Raw genomic sequence first — 24561 nt, forward strand, 5'->3', positions numbered from 1 at the left:
CAGATCCCTTAATTGTAAATATTTGCTATCAGTTGCTATGATTAATCGAATTCTCATTAACAAGAAAATCCATGAAATTGCTATATGTTCTCTAGTGCCACATTGCTAAATAGATTGCACCCTTGAGTGCATATTTTCTATCAGTTGCTCTGATAAAACAAAAAATTATCATCAAATGTACAGAAAATCCATAAAAAAGTTTATATACATGTATCTTCCTAAACCAAACATTCTTCAGGTTAATGAAAATTCTCTTCTGTCATATAAAAAAAATCTCTAACTGATTACTTGCTACTGTAAAATAAATCATAAAGCTTCCTGTATAATACACATACAATGCATATATTCCCTGTAATAAAAGAAATGACTTGTGATATTCACCATTAACTCAAATTCAGCAAGTACAATTAATAAACTACTTTGTTTAAAAACTATAAAAACGTATGCACTATGTCAAATCTTTTCTACAAATCTGCATCAAAATATTCAATCAAATATTCACTGTAATTAGAGCAGGGGAAGGGTCAAACATCATTGCGTGACAAAATTTCACAGGTAGGGCTTTAATCCTATATTATAAAAAATGTCAAAATGGTTTAATTTTTGTTTCTGGATTATGCTCCATACTTTCTTCTTCAGGGTCTCCCATGGCCTATACTGTATGGCACCTTCATTGGCCCTGATTGCCATATTGCAATCTTTTCTTCCTGGAGTGGTGTTTGTGTTCAGACATTCTCTGAAATATTCATGCACCTCCTTCAGTTTTGCCTCCATCCACTTTATTCATGCTGCAATTAGATCATCAGTACACATTTGTATTTGACTCTTGATTCAATTTCAAAGTGTTATCAGACGCTGGACGGGAACCAAATAGCAATAGGTCACCTAGGTGAGTCAGGTGACCTAAAAAACAGTAAAATAATGATGGGGACTAATTAGACTTACTTACATATTCTATTTAAGTGGAATAAAATGGAAATTTTCACTCAATAAATGTAATCAATCAAGATTTATATAATACAAAGTTTTGAATAAATGACATTTTCATCCCCATCCAAAGACAGATATAATTAAATAGGAGTATTCATATAACAATTCATATTTACAGGCAATTCAATTTATAATAAGCTCTTAAAAAATTCAACATCATTACCTTCCAGTGTGATATCATTCAATTTTCTGCAAGCATTTTTCACAGTCAGGCCATACACTGTTAACAGCACAAGTTTGGAAATGTCCACAGGCTCAATGACCCCCAAGATCTGCCTATAATGTATTTTATGGATGTCTACTGTATGACCCAAGTGATTTGTCAGCCATTGTTGTTGTTCGGGTGATATGTCAAATACCTGAAAACAAAAGCAGTCTCATCAAGATTCTAGAAACTATTGTACATCCTATATTTTCAAGTAAAGAAATTTATCAAAGTCAAACAACTATTTGAATTCCTGTGCTATATGTTTATTATGTAGACTGAAGTGTATCAAGCTATAAATAAATATACTAGTCTGTACTGGTCAGCCAAGTTGACTTTTAAATCAACAAAAAAACAATTACTGTGCAGAATTCATAAAGAAACATTCTTGTCAAGTTCCTGTCCAGTTTGGTTCAATTTGCCCAATGGCTCACAATAGGATTGAAAAGTTAAAGTTTACAGACAAGTTGGACCATGGTGTACATTAAACTTTATTCATTAGATTAAGTTTCTCAGTAATACAACTTAATAAATAGTGTATTTGATATTGTTATTTTATTTTGTTGCTTTACTGTTGTTTGTCCTGTTTACGAAAATAAACACAGCAATAGGTCACCAAAACCATAATGCACATAACGCAACTAAATTTCTGAAAGTCTAGGAAAACAGCTGATAAAAATAAATGGCTTTTTGTTGATAAAAAATTTCAGTCTGGCAGAAATTCAATTGACCGTGTGAAATGCATCAGACTGTCAGTCCGAATGTCCAGTGTTAATTTTTTTTTTTGAAGAACACTGAGCAATTTAGTTGATTTTCAATGATTTCTACAGAAGTGGGCAGATTTTTTCTGACCACAGTCAGAATAAGCAAAATATGGACCAGATGGAAAAAAGCTACATGCACAGTATTCTTCATACACAAGTCTAATAAAGTACATGTTATTAAATACATTACATGCAAGCACTATGAAATATGTCTTGTGTTTTGTTCTGTTTTAACTTCCATTTCTGGTAAATTTCATTTTTATAAATAGTCTATGTACTCAAATTTTGCAATGAAGATGGCTACTGCTTTACATAAAAACTTGACAGAACACTCATAATGACCATAGAAAACATTAGTTTATTTTTAAAAAAAATTGTATGCAACCTCATGAATGTTTATTACTGTTTTAAATTTTTACCATTTCTATTTTCAGACTTTTTAAATCCCCTCAGTCAAAATTCTATGTCAAGTTCGGAAAAAAAAAAAGCCAAGGCTTCCAAGTAGACTGGGATAAACTCATCCACATTTGTGCAATTACAGGAATGAATATCCTGAATATCTTTTCATAACCTAAAATTGGAAAATGTTCATTCCTTTCTTATCCCAAATAGATTTCTTGAATTGATAAGAAATGAATACTGTAAAAATCTAACAGAAAGAATTTTTTTGAGACTGAAAAAAAAATGGTAAGAGAATGTAATTGATAGGGGTATTCTGTCATGTCATTGTTCATTTTAAAATTAATATTGTGAATTTTATGTGCAACACATAAAGTGCTCTTACCTTGGCATATCTCTACACCATTTGGTAATTGATCCACCTGTGCAAAGGTAAAATGAGAAATTTATCTCTACATTTTTAGTTAAACCTTACTATATAATATGCAGAAGCCCTGTCATTATTTTTCTTTTAAGAAAAATATACCCCTACCTTAATAGGTAGGGGTATATTTTTTCTTCTTTAAAAGAAAAGTAGTAACTTCAGCCAGTCAGGTGCCTGTGATTGCATGATGGGAATATATTAGGTATGTGTAGAGAGGCTGTGTGCCAGATCTTCACTAATTATACAGCAATTTTAATTTTCTTACATATCAGATGTGATTAACTTATATACAGTTATCTAGTTATTGTCAATTACCCCCATCTATCATCATCTCTGCTATCTTTACACTACATGAAACGATACCCAACAATTTATGGACAAACAATTCTCAAAATTTTTATTACCTTCTCCTATATACCTCGTCAAAACATACAAAAGTTTATTATTATATAATATTTAATAATTAACACTTCTGATTTATCAAAGATTATGTATACGATAGTTTTCTAAATGCAGCTCGCGCCATATAAAGTCGATGAAGACAGAGGAAATTCCAAATACATACAAGTATCATTTAATTAATTGTTCCGATACTTATCCTACTGTTGTACACATTTATGTAAAAAATTGTACATTTTAATCAATTTTACATTTAAATCAAATTTACCTAAGCAAGACATCTATCAATGGGTAAATAAATCTAAGAAACTTACTTTTGCTCTTGTTGAGTTGACCTCGAGCGCTTCTTAGTCGCCATATTTTTTGGTCAAAACAAAACACCGCAAAGATCAAGACTAACGGAAGTTGATTTTCGGAACTCTCAGGGGTTACTTATGTTAAATTTAGCGTTCCGAGTGTAAAACCGAGATCGAAATATGGTGAGTCTGTAGAAACCACTTTTTCAGACATTTTTTTGGACAAGTCATCGTGTCCAAGTTGTGTTGGGTACTAACTGGCAAATACCCAATTAAGGCATTTTAAGTAAATTTAGCGACACTTCTTATTGGGTATACCCAATTAGCAAAAAGTACCCAATAAGTACCAACTAGTAGGGCTGGGACGATTTGGTTCGGTTTTGGTTCAGTATGACACAGTTCGGTTTTCTTCGATTTGGTTCAATTTAACCTAAAACAGTCTAAATATTTCTCATCATAAAGGAAAACTAGAACTGTCCAAAAGGGACAAATACCCCCCGCTGGGTTTTTCAGAGAAGGTACCAAACCACTAATGTTTTCTAGATGTGAGAGGTGTTCACAATTTGCTTAAACATTTAGAGTGAAAATTTAATTACTCATTATATTTTTTTTAATGAATGAAACAAGGTGCAGCCTAATAAAACATCAATACTTAAATAATTACAGTGTTTTTTATGACATTGAAAAAATAGTTTGCAATTATCTGTCATCTTTGTGAGACATGACACTCTGCAAATTGGTTGTTGAAAAAAAAATATCATAATTAATTATACAAAATCAAATGGATCTTAATACCTTTATATCAAACTCATTTTAAAAATAAAAGGTTGGTTCCAGTAATATGTATTTTGACAGACATAAATTACAATTAAGAGACTTAGACAACAGAGATCTTTATTTCTTTCTGCCCAATTCCCAGGAGATATAGATAAGACCTGCTTGATCAGAGATGCCCTAACAGCTTCCCACACTGAACTCATTAATTAATCTTTAACTGGATGCATGTCCACTCATTACTCCCAAGGGACAAATGGATTTACACTATCTGCTGTGTAATGTAAAAACTGTTTTTAATACTTTATAAAATTTTAATGAGTAGTTTTAAGCTGTAGTCCACATTTTTGTACAGATGTTCTAGATTCTATGTCTCAAACCTTAGACATGAACCCGAAATGACTAAGTCAATAAAAATGGAGAAAAAAAAAAACACCTGTAAAATGCAGAAAAATTATCAAATAATGTTGAAAATACCAGGTGCACATCTTCATATGGTAAATAATAAGTGTACAAATTTTCATACAAATCTATGCAATAGTCTCTGGGAACAGATCCGGACAAAACCACATAATAAAAATGAAAAAAACACCTGTAAAATGCAAAAAAATTATCCAATCATGATGAAAATACCAGGTGCACACCTTCAAATGGCAAAGAATAAGTGTACAAATTTTCAGACAAATCTCGTCTACAGACAGACGGACAGACAGACAGACGGACAAGCTGATTCCAATATACCCCCCCTAAACTTCGTTTGAAGGGGGTATAAAAATGAAAAATAATTACCTCTGCTTTAAAAACTGATTAAATTATTTTACTTCAGTCTTTAAAAATTTCTGAGACACTAACAAGTGAGGCTAGTGGATTTGACATTTTTACTAGCTAAAGTAAAATTTCTACTAGCCCAGAAAAATAATAAAATTTGAAACTAATTACTCATTTCATATATATTTCTTCTGCTTATTTTCTCTTTTTGCATTTTGCTTTTGAGTCAATAATAAATAAATAATGTATAGATACCTTTTAACATGGAAGTATACATTCATCTTTTTCTGATTATTGGACTTCTTCTTCCAAAATGAAGTGAAAGCTAGTGATTTATTTTTTTTTAATCCAAATTTTCAGATACGAATGTTAATATATTTTTGATAACCCTTGTGAATATTTACTCTTCAGTAAATCAGTTGAGTAGTTGGAAATAATTTAATCAATTAATGTGATATCGGGATGGAGGAAATTCGGATTAGTAAAAAAAGACGATAAATTTCATGTTTTTTTTTTTTTTTTTTTTTTTTTTTTTTTTAGAAATAAATAAATATTGTAGAAGTGTTAAAAGAATTAGATAGAGGAGATTTATGAACAAGAGAACCACACTTCTTTGATTTTTTTTTATTGATTGGGGATTTAATAGCAAAACTTGGAAAATACCTGCTTCTTTTTCACTAGCCCGTTGGGCTATTTACTAGCCCATACCAATCTAAACTAACCTCGATTGTAAAAGGAAAAGGTGTTTGTAGAAAAAAAAAACTAAATCACTGACTTCAAACTGGCACAATCATTATAAAAAGTATTAAAATCATGTAAACAAACACTTCTGATCTCCAATGGGCGGCCATTTTTGTTTATACGTGTTATGTAAATTTTGAACCGAATCGAACCGAATTCCGGAATTCTGGATTGGTGCACTGAATCGAACAGTATGAACCGCGGTGCACCGAAATTTTCGGTGCACCGCACAGCCCTACCAACTAGGTATAAAAAGAACCCAATAAATGCACTCTCCTAAACACGGACGGACAGACAGACGGACGCCAGACAAAAAGTGATCAGAAAAGCTCACTTGAGCTCAGGTGAGCTAATAAGGCTTAAGACAGAAACTTGAGATTTTCAGCGATGATAGGACAATATATGAAGATGTGACAAACGTATTTCATTCTCACCAGAATTGCTGCACGCGGATGCTCGCTATGGCCCAAAAAAAGTCCTATCGGGAATTTTAAAATTTCTGACATCTTTTCTATAATATCTTTTTACCTGTAAATATTTTGTTAAAACATATAGAACAAAAGTTGTGTAGAATGTTACTATCTTTCAAAGGATATCAACAATAAGGGGCTGGTCCCTAAAATAAGGGAGCTAGAGGGGCCAAAAGTTTTTTCCAGATATCTCAAAAAGTATTGAGAATTTGCATAGCATCATAGAAGCAAAGTTGTTCCAAAATGACAAGTAGCAGCTAAGGAGATCATTAAATATTTATAATAGAGATAATAGAGGCAAATAGAATGTATCGAGTCATATTATTTCCACCGGAAGTTATTTCTTCCAAACTGGAAGTAGACGAGAAAATGCTCATTTTTCTTTGAAACTTTGAGGGGTGACTCCTCCACACTCAGTGATGAGTTAAAAGTCATTTTGAGTACTTCCGGTCATACCAGAAGTGAACATAAAAGACCGGAAGTTGTTTGAAATTGATAGATTTCACTCTTTCATGTGCTGCTAAGCATATTTTGTAGAATTGATATGAATATTTTTTTCATTAAAAGTTGTTTTACTTTCTTGTATTAATCAAAATTTCCCAATCAAGATCTTATCAGAAATCTAACGGAAGACCTACTCGATGCCCGCAACGAGATCTCATCTAGTTAGGTCTTCCGTTTTCAACGGAAGACCTATAGTGATTCTACTGTTTCTTAATATTATTATTATTTTTATTATTTTTTTGACTTTTTAATTTTGTGCACTCGATTTCTCGAAGACTATTGGATGGATTTACATGAAATTTTTAGGAAAGATGTGTCGTAACAGGAACTTGATCTATCTGAGAGAAAATTTCAAAATTCACTTCCGGTGCAAAGTTACAGACCATTTTCTGGTTTCAAAATGACATTTTGTCCGCAGATAATCTCAAGAACAACACAAGTTATCAATGTGAAAATTTCAGGGATTATAGTTTGTGATAGATACTAGCCGGGTCGCTACTTTTTGTTCGTCGTCGGCTTACGGAAGTGATCAAAGAAATCATAGAATTTCATCTTTTCTTTTTTAAATCAATACTTACATCACATTATTGCATCTCTTTTGTAGTTTCGAAATATGTTGGTCCCACCGGAAACAAAAACGTCAACTTCCGGTTATAAGAGAAAAACTACATAAATTGAGTATTTTTCTTTCCCATTAATATCTTTTGTAGATAAAGTATTTGAAATGAATTTTAAATACGTTTCTCAGACTGCAAATGTCTAGAGTAACATCAAATATCTTAGTAAAATTCACTTCCGGTCACGTGTGTTTCTGTCCTCAAAATGAGAAGTTGTCTGAGCAAGATCTTGGAAACGGTAAGAGATTAAGACACCAAACTTATATGAGCAACAGATCTCAGTATGTAGGCAAAACCATTCCGGTTCAGAGCGTCAGCCGTCAATTCCGGTCGTCACAGGAAGTGATCAAAGAAATCGAAAATTTCAACTTTTCTTTTTTTAATTAAAAATTGCATCACTTTATTGCAACTTTTTCCCAGATTCGAAAGATGTTGGTCCCACCGGAAACAAATACGACAACTTCCGGTAATAAGAGAAAAACTAAATAATTTGAGTATTTACTTTCCCATAAATATTCTTTATAGTTAAAGTATTTGGGACGAATTTTAAGTATGTTATTCATAGTGCAAATGTCTAGAGTAACCTTAAATATCTTTCAAAAATTCACTTCCGGTCGCGTGTTTTCCTGTCCTCAAAAAGAAAAGTCTGAACGAGATCTCAAAAACAGGTAAAAGATTAAAACACCAAACTTTTATGAGTAATAGACTTTGAGGAGTAGGAGAAACCATTTGGGTTAAACGCGTCAGTCGTCACTTCCGCTTGTCACAGGAAGTGATCAAAGAAATCAAAAAGTTTTACTTTTCTTTTTTGAATTAAAACTTGCATCACTTCATTGCATCTTTTTCGCTGTTTTGAAATCTGTTAGATTCCACTGGAAAGAAAAACGTCAACGTTCGGTTTTAGGATATAAACTAGGTTATTTTTATATTTAACTTTCTCATAAATATTGCTTATCGATAAAGTACTTGAAATAATTTAAGGTATGTTGTAGATACTGCAAATGTCTAGAGAAAAGTCAGAGATATTATTTATTTTTAAACTCGCTTCCGGTCGCGTGTTTACCTGTCCTCCAAATTAGAATTTGTTCTCACAATATTGCTCGGCAACAGTAAATAACTGAAGTCTAAAACTTTCAGGACTGATAGTCAGTCATCAGTTTATCTAAATTGTGAGAAATTCGTGTATTGCGGTTACTTCCGGTCGTGACAGGAAGTGATGCAAAAAAGTGAATGGTTAACGGTTAGCACGTTGGATTTCATGCTGACGACCAGGGTAAAACTTTTTCAGCTTGAATTTTCGTATTTATTTTCAGAATTTGACGGAAGACCTCTCATTGCTCGCAATGAGTATCTAGTTGTTTTTATTATTCTTAAATTTATTGTCAAATAATTAAACCATTTAAGTATTACACATGATTCAGAAAAGTTGTATTAAGTGGTTTCTTCCCGAATTTGGCAGATAGGCAATATGCTACCACATGTGACCATTGCATTATTGAAATTGTTCAGGAATGTGTTCTTATGAAATACTGTGCTTATCGTGTGCCTATAATTTGCAATATTAGACATAAAACTTGACACATTAATATGTAACTAATGAAAAAGAAAGTCTCAAGTTTCGGCAAGCTTTCAGTAATATGATTTTTCTAGATCATCCCAGAATCTCAGCTGAGATTATTTTGGACTGATGTCTTTGGCAATGGCATGTACCAAATCTCAACATATATACTTTAGGGCAATTTCAAGTCAAACTTGATGTGCTAGTAAACATTATTCTTGAAAACTGACATTTTACAAGTATCAGTGACCAGTCATCATCAAAAATTGTCGAGAATATTATAATCATTGTCATGTGAATTATGTGACACAAACATAAGACTAAAAGAGTGGTCTTTTTTGCAATACCTGTAAACAGCTATGCAATCAAAAATTCCTCTATAATGTAAATGTGGATGATTGACATAGTCTTCCTGGGTGAATACTTGTTCAATTGCAGGTAGAATCTGCTGAAGGCTCCTCCAGTATCCCTCTATGTTTGGAGTTATTTCTATTTCTTCCTCCATCAGCCTCTGTTGTATGGAGTAATGAAGCTTATGACCCTTTGCAAAAGTCTCTATGGTAAAAAAAAATTATAAAAAGTTTTAATCAAGGTAAGTTGTTGGGACTAATGCATCTTTATGCAATTTCTTAAAGATATACACGCTATAACTTGCGTCAGTTAAAAATAAAGTGGAAAATTATTTATTTTGTTTACCAAATAAAGTTACAAAAATACTGTAAATTACACAATTGAAAATGAACGTGTTATAAAAATCTCAAATTATAACTAGATATTATTGAGATGGTGGCCATCTCAAAGGGCCCCGCTTTCAGCAATGAACATGGAAATGTAAGGTAGCTGGAAAGGGTTTATTTTGAAGAGAAACATTTGTGTACTATTAAGGGATGTGTTGTTTGAGTCTAAAAGGCTTCTATGTTATCCTCGTTATAATAAAAAATGGCACGAAAATCACGAGTGCTCAACACCTTCCATAAAAAAAACGGCACAAAAATCATGAATGCTGCATATCCTCTATGAAAATTGTTGCATATCCTCTATCAGAAATATGGAAGGAAAATCACAAATGATCCATACCCTAAGTCAATTGGTAAGGTTTGAGGCTGACTGGACTTAAGGGAAAGAAATTATGCACCGAACAAAGATTTTAAACAGAGAGGCTATTTTTGAAATTGACCCTTGACCTAGAAACTTTGTTCAAGATCACTGCACATCCACTGACAAGTGGCACTCTGTGAGTTAAGTATGAGCCACATTGGACCAAGGGGAGAAAAGTTATGATCTGGACAAGGATTTTTCATATAATTCTGCTATGACCTTAACCTTAGACCTAGAAACATGGTTCAAGGTCACTGCACACCCTATACCCAAAGGTAGGAGAATACATAATTAGGGCCCCGCTCTGTGGGTGCCCTATAGTGATCAGTCTGTCCTTCCGTCCATCCGTCCATCTGTCCGTCCGAGATCTCTTGTCCGAAGCATATCTTCTCTCTCCTTGGCCCAATCTGGCTCATACTTCACCCACAGAGTGTCTTTGGGTAAAGGGTGTCCAGTGACCTTGAACCATGCTTCTAGGTCTAAGGTCAAGGTCATAGCAGAATTGTATGAAAAATCCTTGTCCGGAGCATATCTTCTCTCCTCTTGATCCAGTGTGGCTCGTACTTCACTCACAGAGTGCCATTGGTCAATGAATGTGCAGTGACCTTGAACAAAGCTTTTAGGTCAAGGGTCAAGGTCAAAAAGCCTCTCTGTTTAAATTTTTGTCCAGAGCATATTTTCTCTCTCCTTGGCCCAATCTGGCTCATACTTCACCCACAGAGTGCCTTTGGAAGACTTTATAGTGATTCTACTGTTTCTTACTATTAAGGTCTTGCGACTTCCTTCGGAAGACCTTATTGTTTTCCATCTATTTTCTATTATTAGGTCTTCCGTTTTCAATGGAAGACTTATAGTGATTCTACTGTTTCTTATTATTAAGGTCTTCCGTCTTCACGGAAGACCTTATAGTGATTCTATTGTTTCTTATTAGGTCTTCCATTTTCAACGGAAGACCTATAGTGATTCTACTGTTTCTTATTAATGTTTTCCGACTTCCTTCGGAAGACCTTATTGTTTTCCGTCTGTTTTCTATTATTATTATTATTCTTTTTTTCATAGTACACACTATATCTCAACTATGCGTGGTTCAATTTGAAAGATTTTTGCAGGGACGATGCATCATGAATATATCTCCAGGGGTGTCCCTCACATTTTTGAAATTCACTTCCGTTCGCGATTTTTGGGGAAAATTGTATTTTTTAAATGGAATTTTGTCCGTTAATTTTCTCGAGAACTGCTAAAGATATGATATTGTAACTCACTGACGTGATAGAACATCAAATGGAAATACGGTGATCGACCTTTATTTTTTGTCGTTCGTACTTCTGGTCGCGAACGGAAGTGAATTCAAAAATGTTAAATTTGCCACTTTTTTGTTTTTCAATATTTTTCTTTAGGATTTACAGGGCTTATAGAGTGTCTTACAAGAATTCTAAATATGTATTCAATATTTTGATGCGTGCATTTATTGCAAAGATATGACCGATCCAAACTTTGTCCCACTGTCTGGGGTTCGAATCCCGCTGGATGCAGTTAATTTTTTTTTTCTTTGTTTCTCTCTTTTTTCAGTTGCTAATGACTTCTCTCTCTTTGAAAACATGTATGGTAGTTTTTGCTGATTTTTAAAAGCTTTTTTGTCAGAGATTCTTTCGAAAACCTTTCGACCTATACTGAATATCTTTGCATCTATAATATAGCCTTCTAAAACTATTTTAAGGATTTCTTTTTGTCCCCAAAGCTTGACCCATTCAAAAGTTGTCACCTCTTTCGCAATAAAACCTTGTTATCGCTACTCCTCCAAAACCGTAAACCTTAGAGATTCCGAACCTTCATCAGTGTCTTTGACTCATTTAGTACTCTCTTCATTCTATCATTGCAAAAGCATTCTTTGGTCCCTTGTATGAGTTACTGCCCCTGAAAGTTTACGCTGCTTACATCTAATGATTTTTTTTTTTTAAACGGTGTATCCTACAGACATGGGACCAACTGCATCGGCATACTTGACTTTGACCTTGAAATATAGGTCAAGGTCAAAGGTCAAGGTCATTTAAAAACATAAGAAATTCCTTATATGTGTGTAAAATATAGCAATTCACCAAATGACCTTGAACTTTGACCTTGACCTTTGACCTTGATACTGGGTCAACTGAAAAGTAAGGACATGCATCCAGCTCCAGTATCAGGTGAAAACATAGAAAGTAAAGATTTCCTTTTTTTTTTTTTGGTAATGACCTTGACCTTTGACCTTTACCTTTGACCTTGATCCAAAGGTCACAATCAGGCTTAAGGATGTGGAAGCAGTTACAAGTCTTAGTTTAAAAGAGGCGTAAAATAAATAATCCACCCCCCTTCTTAAAAAAAATCACATCAACAACAACGTAGAATATTTCTGTGAAATTCAAACCAGACCTCGGATCGACACCATATTTGGTACAAATGTAATATAGACCTCAGAGAAACTTTCTGGGGAGTTTTACGGTGAGTCTTTTAAGTTTATAGAAGTAAATTAAAGTGCAGGTGAATGAAGAAATGATCTAAACCTTTTATCGGCTATTTCTTCAGATGTCGTTAGTAGCATTCGATTTTCCTGATATGATACGACATTTTAATACCAAGCATTCTCTCTTTCTTTTACATTTGGAATTTATTTGATTTTTATTTAGAATTAATCAGTTTCCAGAAATAGCGATTTTCGGTATATTAAAAACAATTCTCGCTTTCATTGTCGTGTTTCCCTTCTAAATATGCATGTTGGGAGTTTAATTTGTGCTACACATATTTAATTTAACCCAAAGAAATGCTTATTTAAATGTTTCATATTTATTTCAGGATATTCAGTCAGAAATGTTAAAATCCGAACCCGACCTTTTAAGCTTACAACAAAGCTTTTTTCAAAAAATTCAGCATGCTCACAATATCGATGAATCGGGCTACAGTCCATTAATACATTTTCATTAGGGAACAGTGTTAACGTTTTCTCACGCACCCCGTCCCTTGTTATTTTATATACTGCTTGCATGTTCAGGAACTATTTCCATTTACGGAACTTCTTTCTTCCCCTACCGATTCTAAAAATATGCTTGTATTTATTCTATAGTCTTAAACAATTAACTTACCCATTTTTATCGGAATGTGTAGCGCAGTGGTTAGCGCACCTGCCTTTCAAACCAAGGGTTTTGAGTTCGATCCCAGCTGGAGGAGGATTTTTTTTGTTTTTTTTTTGTTTTTGCATTTTTTGCATTTTTTTGCTTTTTTTTTTTTGGCATTTTTCTTTTTTTTCAGCCTAAATGACACGAAAACACTTAAAAAGGTGGAAAGGCCTCTAATTGTTCTCTGAACAATTAGTTTACTAGTTATTATAAAGGTCTTTTGATATATATGATAAGATATGAATATGAAACTTGCTGAGGTGAAAGAGCATCAAATGTAGATTTGTTGATGGACCATTATTTTCCGTCGTTCGTACTTCCGGTTGCAAACGGAAGTGAATTCAAAAATGTTAAATTTGTAACTTTTTTGTTTTTCAATATTTTTCTCTGGGATTTACAGGGTTAGTAGAGAGTCTTCTAAGAGTTCTAAGTATTTTTTATCATTTTGATTGATGCATTTATTGCAAAGATATGACCGATCCAAACTTTCTCGTATTGTTGCGGGTTCGAATCCTGCTGGGGCGGGAGATTGTTCCTCTCTTTTTTCAGTTGTAAATGATATTTTTCTCTGTGAAGACATGTATGATAGTTTTTGCTTATTTTTTAAAGCTTTTTTAACAGAGATTCTACAGAAATCCTTTAATAATCATCGTCTATGTTGAAAGACTGTGTTACATAAACGCAAACAAAAAATACCTTCAATAAAGTATTAAATGAAGTGAGGTAGCACAGCGATCTGGAGAAAAGTTAGGTCGGAAGACCACTTGTTCCCCTAGCAACAAGAAACGCATCTAGTTAGGTCTTCCGTTTTCAACGGAAGACCTATAGTGATTCTACTGTTTATTATTAGGTCTTCCGTTTTCAACGGAAGACCTATAGTGATTCTACTGTTTCTTATTATTATTATTAGGTCTTCCGTTTTCAACGGAAGACCTATAGTGATTCTACTGTTTCTTCTTCTTCTTATTATTATTCTTATTTTTTTGACTTTCTAATTTTGTGCACGCGATTTCTCAAAGACTATTGGATGGATTTACATGAAATTTTCAGGAAAAGTGTGTTGTAACATGAACTTGATCTATCTGAGAGATTTTTTGGAAATTCCCTTCCGGTGCAAAGTTACAGACCATTTTCTGATTTCAAAATGACATTTTGTCCGCGGATAATCTCAAGAACGACAAGAGATATCAATGTCAAACTTTCAGGGATTATAGTTCGTGATAGGTACTAGCCGGGTCGCTACTTTTCGTTCGTCGTCGGCACTTCCGGTCGCTTACGGAAGTGATCAAAGAAATCGTAAAATTTCAACTTTCCTTTTTTAAATCAATACTTACATCACATTATTGCATCTCTTTTGTAGTTTCGAAATATGTTGGTCCCACCGGAAACAAAAACGTCAACTTCCGGTTATAAGAAAAAAACTACATAATTTGAGTATTTTTCTTTCCCATTAATATCTTCTGTAGATAAAGTATTTGAAGTGAATTTTAAATATGTTATTCAGACTAAAAATGTCTAGAGTAACTTCAAATATCTTTGTAAAATTCACTTCCGGTCGCGTGTTTTCCTGTCCTCAAAATGAGATGTTGTGTGAGCAAGATCTCGGAAACGGTAAGAGATTATGACACCAAACTTTTATGAGCAACAGACCTTAAGATGTAGGCATGACCATTTGGGTTAAGAGTGTCAGTCGTCACTTCCGGTCGTCACAGGAAGTGATCAAAGAAATCAAAAATTTCAACTTTTCTTTTTTTAGCTCACCTGAGCCGAAGGCTCAAGTGAGCTTTTCTGATCACATTTTGTCCGTCGTCCGTCCGTCCGTCTGTCTAGCTGTCTGTCTGTCCGTCCATCTGTAAACTTTTCACATTTTTGACTTCTTCTCAAGAACCACTGGGCCAATTTTGACCAAACTTGGTACAAAGCATCCTTGGCTGAAGGGGAATTTAAATTGTTAAAATGAAGGGCCAAGTCACGTCACAAGGGGAGATAATCAAGAGAAGACAAAAATAGGGTGGGGTCATTAAAAAATCTTCTTCTCAAGAACCACTGGGCCAGAAAAGCTGAAACTTATATGAAAGCATCCTGGGGTAGTGTAGATTATAAATTGTTCAAATCATGACTCCTGGGGGTAGGGCGGGGCCACAATAGGGAATCCAAGTTTTACATTGAAATATATAGGAAAAATCTTAAAAAATCTTCTTCTCAAGAACCACTGGGCCAGAAATACTGAAACTTATATGGCAGCATCCTGGGGTAGTGTAGAATCTAAATTGTTCAAATCATGACCCCCGGGGGTAGGACGGGGCCACAGTAGGGAATCCAAGTTTTACATTGAAATATATAAGAAAAATCTTCACAAATCTTCTTCTCAAGAACCACTGGGTCAGAAATATTGAAACTTATATGGAAGCATCCTGGGGTAGTGTAGAATCTAAATTGTTCAAATCATGACCCCGGGGGTAGGGCGGGGCCACAATAGGGAATCCAAGTTTTACATTGAAATACATAAGAAAAATTTTTACAAATCTTCTTCTCAAGAACCACTGGGCCAGAAAAACTGAAACTTATATGAAAGCATCCTGGGGTAGTGTAGATTATAAATTGTTCAAATCATGACCCCCGGGGTAGGGCGGGGCCATAATAGGGAATCCAAGTTTTACATTGAAATACATAAAAAAAATCTTTACAAATCTTCTTCTCAAGAACCACTGGGCCAGAAAAGCTGAAACTTATATGGAAGCATCCTGGAGTAGTGTAGATTATAAATTATTCAAATCATGACCCCGGGGGTAGGGCGGGGCCACAGTAGGGAATCCAAGTTTTACATTGAAATATATAAGAAAAATCTTTAAAAATCTTCTTTTCAAGAACCACTGGACCAATAAAGCTGAAACTTATTTGGAAGCATCCTGAGGTAGTGTAGATTCTAAATTGTTCAAATCATGACCCCCGGGGGTAGGGCGGGGCCACAATAGGTATATTAAAAGGGTGGAAATCTGGTAAAGAACAGCATGGCCAAAGTTACTCAGGTGAGTGATGTGGCCCATGGGCCTCTTGTTAATTAAAAATTGCATCACTTTATTGCATCTTTTTCGACGATTCGAAAGATGTTCGTCTCACCGGAAACAAATACGACAACTTCTGGATAGAAGAGAAAAACTAAATACATGTAATTTGAGTTTTTTAATTTCCCGTAAATATTCTTTATAGATGAGGTATTTGAAATGAATTTTAAATGTGCTATTCAGAGTGCAAATGTCTAGAGTAACCTTAAATATTTTTTCAAAAATTCACTTCCAGTAGCGTGTTTTCCTGTCCTCAAAATGAGAAGTTGTCTGAGCGAGATCTCAAAAACAGGTAAAAGATTAAAACACCAAAATTTTAAGAGTAATGGACGTTGAGGGGTAGATGAAACCATTTGGGTCAAACGCGTCAGTCGTCACTTCCGCTTCTCACAGGAAGTGATCAAAGAAATCAAAAATTTTAACTTTTCTTTTTTAAATTAAAACTTACATGACTTTATTGCATCTCTTTTGCTGTTTTGAAATATGTTAGATTCCACCAGAAACAAAAACGTCAACTTCCGGTTTTAGGAGATAAACTACGTTATTCTTATATTTAACTTTCTCATAAATATCGCTTATCGATGAAGTACCTGAAATGATTTTATGCATGTTGTAGATACTGCAAATGTCTAGAGAACAGTCAGAGATTTTTATAAAATTCACTTCCGGTTGTGTGTTTACCTGTTCTCAAAATTAGAATTTAGTCCCACAATATTGTTCGGCAACAGTAAACGACAGAGGACTAAAACTTTCAGGACTGATATTCAGTCATCAGTTTATTTGAATCGTGAGAAAATCTTGCATCGCCGTTACTTCCGGTCGTGAAAGGAAGTGATGTAAAAAAGTGAATGGTTAAAGGTTAGCACGTTGGATTTTCACGCTGACGATTAGGGTTAAATCTCCAGAGTGTCTGAATTTCTTTTATCACTTTTTCAGCTTGAATTTTCCATTTATATTTTCAGAATCGGACGGAAGATCTCTCATTGCTCACAATGAGTTTCTAGTTATTATTATTATTATTTTTTAGACAAAATTTTGTGCACGCGATATCTCGAATACTGTTCAGTGATTTTCTGTGAAACTTTCAGCGTTTGTGAGCAATGATATGTTCTTGTGGCATGGCCAAGAAAATTTGGAAAATTCCCTTCTGGTTCCAAGTTATGAACAATTTCCTGATTTTAAAATGAAATGTTGTCCCCGAATTTTCTCAAGAGTGCCTAAAGAGAGGAACTGGAGACTTGTCAAAGATAAAAGAGCATGAGTTGTAGATTTGTGGAACAATTTTTTTATGAGTCGTCAGTGCTTCCGGTCGTCACCGGAAGTGTTCAAAGAAATCGAAAATTTCAACTTTTCTTTTTTTAATCAAATCTTGCATCACATTATTGCAACTCTTTCGCAGTTTCGAAATATGTTGGTCCCACCGGAAACAAAAACGACAACTTCTGGTTATAAGAGAAAAAACTACATAGTTCGGGTATTTTTTTTCCCCATAAATATCTTTTATAGATAAAGTATTTAAAATGATTTTTAGATATGTTATTTAGACTGCAAATGTCTAGAGTAACGTCAAATATCTTTGCAAAATTCACTTCCGGTCGCGTGATTTCCTGTCCTCAAAATGAGAAAATATCTGAGTGATATCTCAGAAACGGTAAGAGATTAAGATACCAAACTTATATGAGTAATAGACCTTGAAGAGTAGGCAAAACCATTTGGGATAAACTGTCAGTCGTCACTTCCGGTCGTCACAGGAAGTGATAAAAAAAATCAAAAATTTTAACTTTTCTTTTTAAACTAAAACTTGCATCTCCTTATTGCATCTCTTTCGCTCTTTTGAAATATGTTAGACTCCACCGGAAACAAAAACGTCAACTTCCGGTTTTAGGAGATAAAATACGTTATTTCGATATTTCACTTTCTCATAAATATCGCTTATAGAAAAAGTATTGAAATGTTTTAATATGTTGTAGATACTGCAAATGTCTAGAGACAGGTCAGAGATTTTTTTTATAAAATTTACTTCCGGTCGCGTCTTTTCCTGTCCTCAAAATTAGAATTTGTTCCCACAATTGCTCGGCAAAAATAAACGACTGAAGTCTTAAACTTTCAGGACTGATAGTCCGAAATCAGTTAATTTCCATTGTATGAAAATCGTGTGTCGCCGATACTTCCGGTCGTGACAGGAAGTGATGCAAAAACGTGAATGGTTAATGGTTAGCACGTTGGATTTTCACGCTAACGACCAGGGTTAAATCTCCAAAGTGTCTGAATTTCTTTTATCACTTTTTTAGCTTTAATTTTCGTTTTTTATTTTCAGAATCGGACGGAAGACCTCTCATTGCTCGCAATGAGTTTCTAGTTATTATTAGGTCTTCCGTTTTCAACGGAAGACCTATAGTGATTCTACTGTTTCTTATTATTATTAGGGCTTTTCGACTTTTGGCGAAAAGCCCTATTGTTTTCGTCTTGTTTTATTATTAGGGCTTTTCGACTTTTGGCGAAAAGCCCTATTGTTTTCGTCTTGTTTAATTATTATTATTATTATACCTAACACTTTTTCGTCACGGATTTAAAGAGAACTCTTGAATATATGTATTTTATATTAGGGTCGTCAGATTGCATTCTTAAATGTCTCGCGTATGTAAGGTTTTGTACTTCCGGAAATGTCACTTCCGGTATAGACAAGCAGAAAACTAAAATTTCTTTAGAAGCTTAAGAAATTCTTATTTTCTATGGAAATTCATTCAAATTTTAGGAATTGATTCTTCAAAGTTAATCCTTCAAAAAAGTTAGCGACAGCGTTATTGTACCTATGATATATTTTTGTGTTATAAGACTCCAAAGTTAAGGAAAAGGGGGGATGGAAATTTTAAAATTTAAAAACCATGTAGGAAAAATATTTTGAAGACTACATATTGTTAAGAGTGATTAATAGAACAAGTACGGTCAGTTTCAAGTCATTCCAAGCAGAACTTTTGGTTTTATGAGTCACCAAAAATTGTCTATGAGAGTTTCTATGTTAAATTGAAATGACGCATGTTCCATTATTTCAGAAAGGAAGTAAGCAATTCTTGTCATATTTAAGTGGAATACTTACTTTAACACTGTCTTCAGTTGATTAGGTGATGAATACAAAATTCCACAAAATAAGGGATTTTTAGGGGCCAGTACAAAAAAACAGTTTTTTCCCTGTAACTTTTTTATTTCGCAACCAATCTGTAAACAGTTTTCAGATTTGAGTTAAGCACGAAGAGTACATTTTAAAAATTATGGTCCGTGGGGTCACTTTTTGACCCCTTCTAGGAGTTTCAGAGGCCTGAAAAACAGTACTTTTAGAGTTCTCTTGATTTCATCGCGTAATTAGAGTTATCGTTCTTTGCACGGTTGGCGAGCGTAGAAAGCTAAAGTAACCTTTGGTCCTGTTTGCTGCGTAGCTATACTTTTTCAACAAGCGCTCTGCTAGACTCGCCATGTATCCAATGATGGTTCCTTTCATTTTGCTATATCGAATATCACATCAAACATAAGAGATCTCAGTGTTTTAAGATATTAGACCGGGACTTTAGTATGAAACTAAATTTGCTGCCACCTAAAATGCGTAGAGCAAAAATACGGGGGTGGATCCTCAAGTGTTTCGTAGACGGACTTTCATAGATTAAAGTCAAATCATGTAAAGTAAGAAGGTACAGGGGAAAAAAAAACATGAATCTCATTTCAGGATCACAAAAAGCATATTTTACAAGACGAATTAATTCTAAATAAAATTAAAATAAATTTGAGGTTTGAAAAAGAAGATAAATATCTGAAAGGAAATTAACTAATCATAACAGAAGAAACAAATGACATCAAAGATATTTGAAGAAATTCTAGATAAAATGTATATCTTGTTTCTCCGATCACCAGAAAAGAAATTTTAGGCACTTCTGAATTTCTTGTTCTTGCCGATAAAGTTTATATCTTCTAGGTAAATGAGACAATGCCTTTTAAACTTTCCAGAAAGTTTTTATGGGGTGTTTTGTAAAGTATTCTGAAATTTTAGGTTAATACGATGTCTGGTTTAGAGTTTGGAGAAAAAAATCTACGTAGCCATTGCTTAGGGGAAAAAGAGGGGGGGGGGGATGAAAGTAAAGTATGTTTATGTATATAAAGAATATACATTACAGAAATCTTAGCTTACTTAAGGGTTTATTGTGCTCAAAAGGTCAAAGGTCAAAGGTCAAGGTCCTCTGAATAAAAAGGATGAAAGTAAGTTTTTTTTTTTTTTTTTTTTTTTTTTTTTTTTTTTTTTTTTTTCAGGTTTGAATTATATTAATGGTAAACAATAAAAGGCTAAGGGAGTAGAGTCCAAAAGCACTTCAATTTTCGTTGAACAACGAAAAAAGGTCTAGTTATTATTATTATTATTATTATTATACGTAACACTTTTACGTTTCGGATTTCAAGAAAACCTTTGGTTATATGTATATTATAATAAAACCGTTAGACAGCTTATCTGAATCTCTCCCGTATGTAAGGTTTTGTACTTCCGGAAACTTCACTTCCGGTATTTACAAGTAGAAAACTCAGATTTCTTTAGGAGCTTAAACAATTCTTATTTTATATGGAAATTCATTCAAATTTTAGGAATAGATTCTTCAAAGGAAATCCTACAAAAAAGTTAGCGACAGCGTTGTTGTACCTATGATACATTTCTGTGTTGTAAGACTCCAAAGTTAAGAAAAAGGGGGGATGGAAATTTTAAAATTTCAAAACCATGTAGGAAAAATATTTTGAAGACTACATATTGTTAAAAGTGATTAATAGAACATGTAATTTAAGTTTCAAGTCAATCCAAGCAGAACTTTCGGTTTTATGAGTCCCCAAATATTGTCTATGAGAGTTTCTATGTTAAATTGAAATCAGGCATGTTCCATTATCTCAAAGAGGAAGCAAGCAATTCTTGTAATTTTTAAGTGAAATACTCACCTTCATATTGTCTTCAGGTGATTAGGTGTTGAAAATAGAATTTTCATAAATTAGGGGTTTTTAGGGGCCAGTACAAAAAACAGTTTTTTTCCTGTAACTTTTTCATTTGTTAACCAATCTTCAAACTGATTTCGGTTTTGAATTTAGCATGAAAAGTACTATTTAAAATTTATGGTCCGTGGGGTCACTTTTTGACCCCTTATAGGAGTTTTAGAGAATTGAAAAATAGAAAAATTTAGCAATTTCAGAAATGATCGTGTAAGAGTTATCTCTCTTTGCACAACTGTTAAGAGCCTTACATATTCTTTAAGTTTCCATTTTGGTTAGCATCTGAAAAGTACTTCCGGTTTTATTAGTCTCCTAAAATTGTCTATGGGAGTTTCTATGTTAAATTGAAAATCACGCATGTTCCATTATCTCAAAATGGAAGCATGCAGTTTTTGTAATATTTAAGTAGAATACTTCTTTTAACATTGTCTTCAGGTGATTAGGTGATGAAAAGGAAATTTTAAAAAATTAGGGATTTTTAGGGGCCATTACAAAAAACACTTTTTCCCCTGTAACTTTTTTATTTATTAACTAATCTTCAAACTGATTTCGGTTTTGAATTAGGCATGAAGAGTACAATTTAAAAATTATGGTCCGTGGGGTCACTTTTTGACCCCTTATATTAGTTACAGAGGACTGAAATAATGTAATTTTTATTTATTTCAAAAATGATGAAGTAAGAGTTATCTCTCTTTGCACAGCTGTTGGCAGGCTTACATATTCTCTTAGTTTATAGTTTGATATGCATATGACAAGTACTTCTGGTTTTATGAATCTCTGTATTTGTCTATAGGAGTTCCCATGTTAAATGGAAAATTGCACATGTCACGATATCTCCTAAACTAAATAAGATATTCTTGTGAAAATTAAGTGTTACAATGACTTTAACATTGTTTCAACCCCATGAGGGTCTGAAAATGAAATTCGGAAAAATAAGGGAGTTAAAGGGGCTAATTTTGGAAACTGATTTTCCCACATAACTTTTTTATTTCTCAATGAATTTTTGAACAGTTTTCGATCCTGAGTTCAGCATAAAATGCACAATTTAAAAAATGTGGTCCGTGGGTCACTTTGTGACCGCTTATAGGTGTTTTAGGGACCTGAAATAAAGTAACTTTTAGTAATTTCAAAAATAACAATGTAAGAGTTATCCCCCTTTGCAGAGCTCTAGTGAGAATTTCATACTCTTTAGGTTTCAATTTTTATAACCTTCTGAAAACTTGATGCGGTCTGATTATTTTCTTTTATGTTTTTCATTTTATTAGAGTTATCGCTCTTTAAGGTCCTTGAAATTTAAAGCATCGAAAAGCCCTCCGTTTTTGTTGAACGACAAAAAAAGGTCTAGTTATTCTTATTCTTATTTTTTTGACTTTCTAATTTTGTGCACGCGATTTCTCGAAGACTATCGGATGGATTTACTTGAAATTTTCAGGAAAGATGTGTCATAATATGAACTTGATCTATTTGAGAGAAAATTTGGAAATTCCCTTCCGGTGCCAAGTTACAGACCATTTTCTGATTTCAAAATGACATTTTGTCCGCGGATAATCTCAAGAACGACAAGAGATATCAATGTCAAACTTTCAGGGATTATAGTTCGTGATAGATACCAGCCGAGTCGCTACTTTTCGTTCGTCGTCGGCACTTCCGGTCGCTTACGGAAGTGATCAAAGAAATCGTAAAATTTCAACTTTCCTTTTTTAAATAAATACTTACACCATATTATTGCATCTCTGTTGTAGTTTCGAAATATGTTGGTCCCAACATGTTTGGTGATTAAAACACCAAACTTTTATGAGTAATAGACCTTGAAGAGTAGGCGAAATCATTTGGGTTAAACGCGTCAGTCGTCACTTCCGCTTGTCAGAGGAAGTGATCAAAGAAATCAAAAATTTTAACCTTTTTCTTTTTTAAATTAAAACTTGCATCACTTTATTGTATCTACAGTACAGTACCAACCAGACCCAACCTGACACAAAGCAGTCCCAGAGCAGTCCCGGGGACTGCTTTCTGGGACTGCTAAAGCAGTCCCAGAGCGGTCCCAGAGCAGTCCCAGAGCGGTCCCAGAGCAGTCCCAGAGCGGTCCCAGAGCAGTCCCACAGCAGTCCCAGAGCAGTCCCACAGCGGTCCCAGAAAGCAGTCCCAGCAGTCCCAGAAAGCAGTCCCAGTGGGCGGGGTTAATTAATTTAATGGGCGGAGCTTACTCAGAATGAGATTACCAATAAACAATGTAACTATATAAAAGGCATTTGAAATTGATGAGCAATTTTTTCTGAGTAGTATCAACAAATATTTACAATTCTTACGCGACAATCATTTCTGAACTGTTAAGAAAATCACAGTACGCGTATAGAAACAATTTATAATTATTGAATGAAGAAGACGTTCACACCTATTAATAACATGAATATTTAAACACAATTATTTGGTATATTAATTTTTAACCAAAATAAACCAATTTCTTCATTTTTTATGATTGATATTGGTTTTCATATTTATTTTTTTTATACAGAAAATTAAACTTGAATTGTTTATTTTATACCAGAATTAGCTTTAAATAGATAATGATAATTATAGAGCAAGGCCGATTCCCATACTATACTCTGAATGCATTTTTCTTAAGTATTGGAGCTTTTGAAGAATTCTTTGTTAAACATTGCCGAGTATTTTATTTCAGTCATGATTATTTTCAATGACTTCCCAATTTAATTATCTTTAGATTCTCAGTTTTAAGTGTTTTATTATATAAATGTTCGAGTGTACATCTGTAAATCATGCAAATGGAACCCTCAGATTATATTCAAAATTAATTAATCCCGAAATAAATTTATACACAATTATTGAAACTAAGATTTTTTGCATGATATAGATTGATTTTAGTGTCAATGTTGACCAGCGTGTTCAGTGATGTGTAACACTGATACCCAAATAACATGCATTGACTTTCTGCTAATTATGCCCAAAGGCGATTGAAACCTCAGGTGTTGACACCATTTTATACAATCCCACTGTATTAACCGGCCAGGTAAACACAAACAAAAGAAATAAGAAACAAGTCACAATTCCCGATATTTTCAAATGTTTATTTTTTAAATAAATGTACTCTTTTAATGACTTACTTATCAATTAATAACTAATTCATAAATAAATCCCGGAATAATTGTTCACATTGTTCATGTGACAGTAGAATGGTGGAATAATTTTATTTCATGGTCATTAAATAAATTATTAGGTTTTATTTGAGGGTGGTAAAAAATAGCATGGAGTGCTCTTTTTTAAGCATGGTATTAGCTTTTTCAATTAAGAAAAAAAATCCAGTACAGTACG

The 24561-nt window shown here is 33.6% G+C and overlaps 1 protein-coding gene across 2 annotated transcripts in view; it reads right to left on the bottom strand.

Annotated features, from left to right (window-relative positions):
* The window catches only part of LOC133173331 (mitochondrial genome maintenance exonuclease 1-like), a 210552-nt gene that overhangs the window by 123498 nt on the left and 62493 nt on the right, over positions 1-24561 (bottom strand). For both annotated transcript variants that reach the window (XM_061308324.1, XM_061308331.1), the window contains exon 3: positions 9257-9464. In XM_061308324.1, coding sequence (XP_061164308.1) covers positions 9257-9464 — 208 coding nt within the window. The remainder of the gene's footprint in view (positions 1-9256; positions 9465-24561) is intronic.

The sequence above is a fragment of the Saccostrea echinata genome, unplaced genomic scaffold, assembly GCF_033153115.1.
Source record: "Saccostrea echinata isolate AGI-Se365-2 ecotype Australia unplaced genomic scaffold, CSIRO_AGI_Sech_v1 ptg000002l, whole genome shotgun sequence".
Taxonomy (NCBI): Eukaryota; Metazoa; Mollusca; class Bivalvia; order Ostreida; family Ostreidae; genus Saccostrea; species Saccostrea echinata.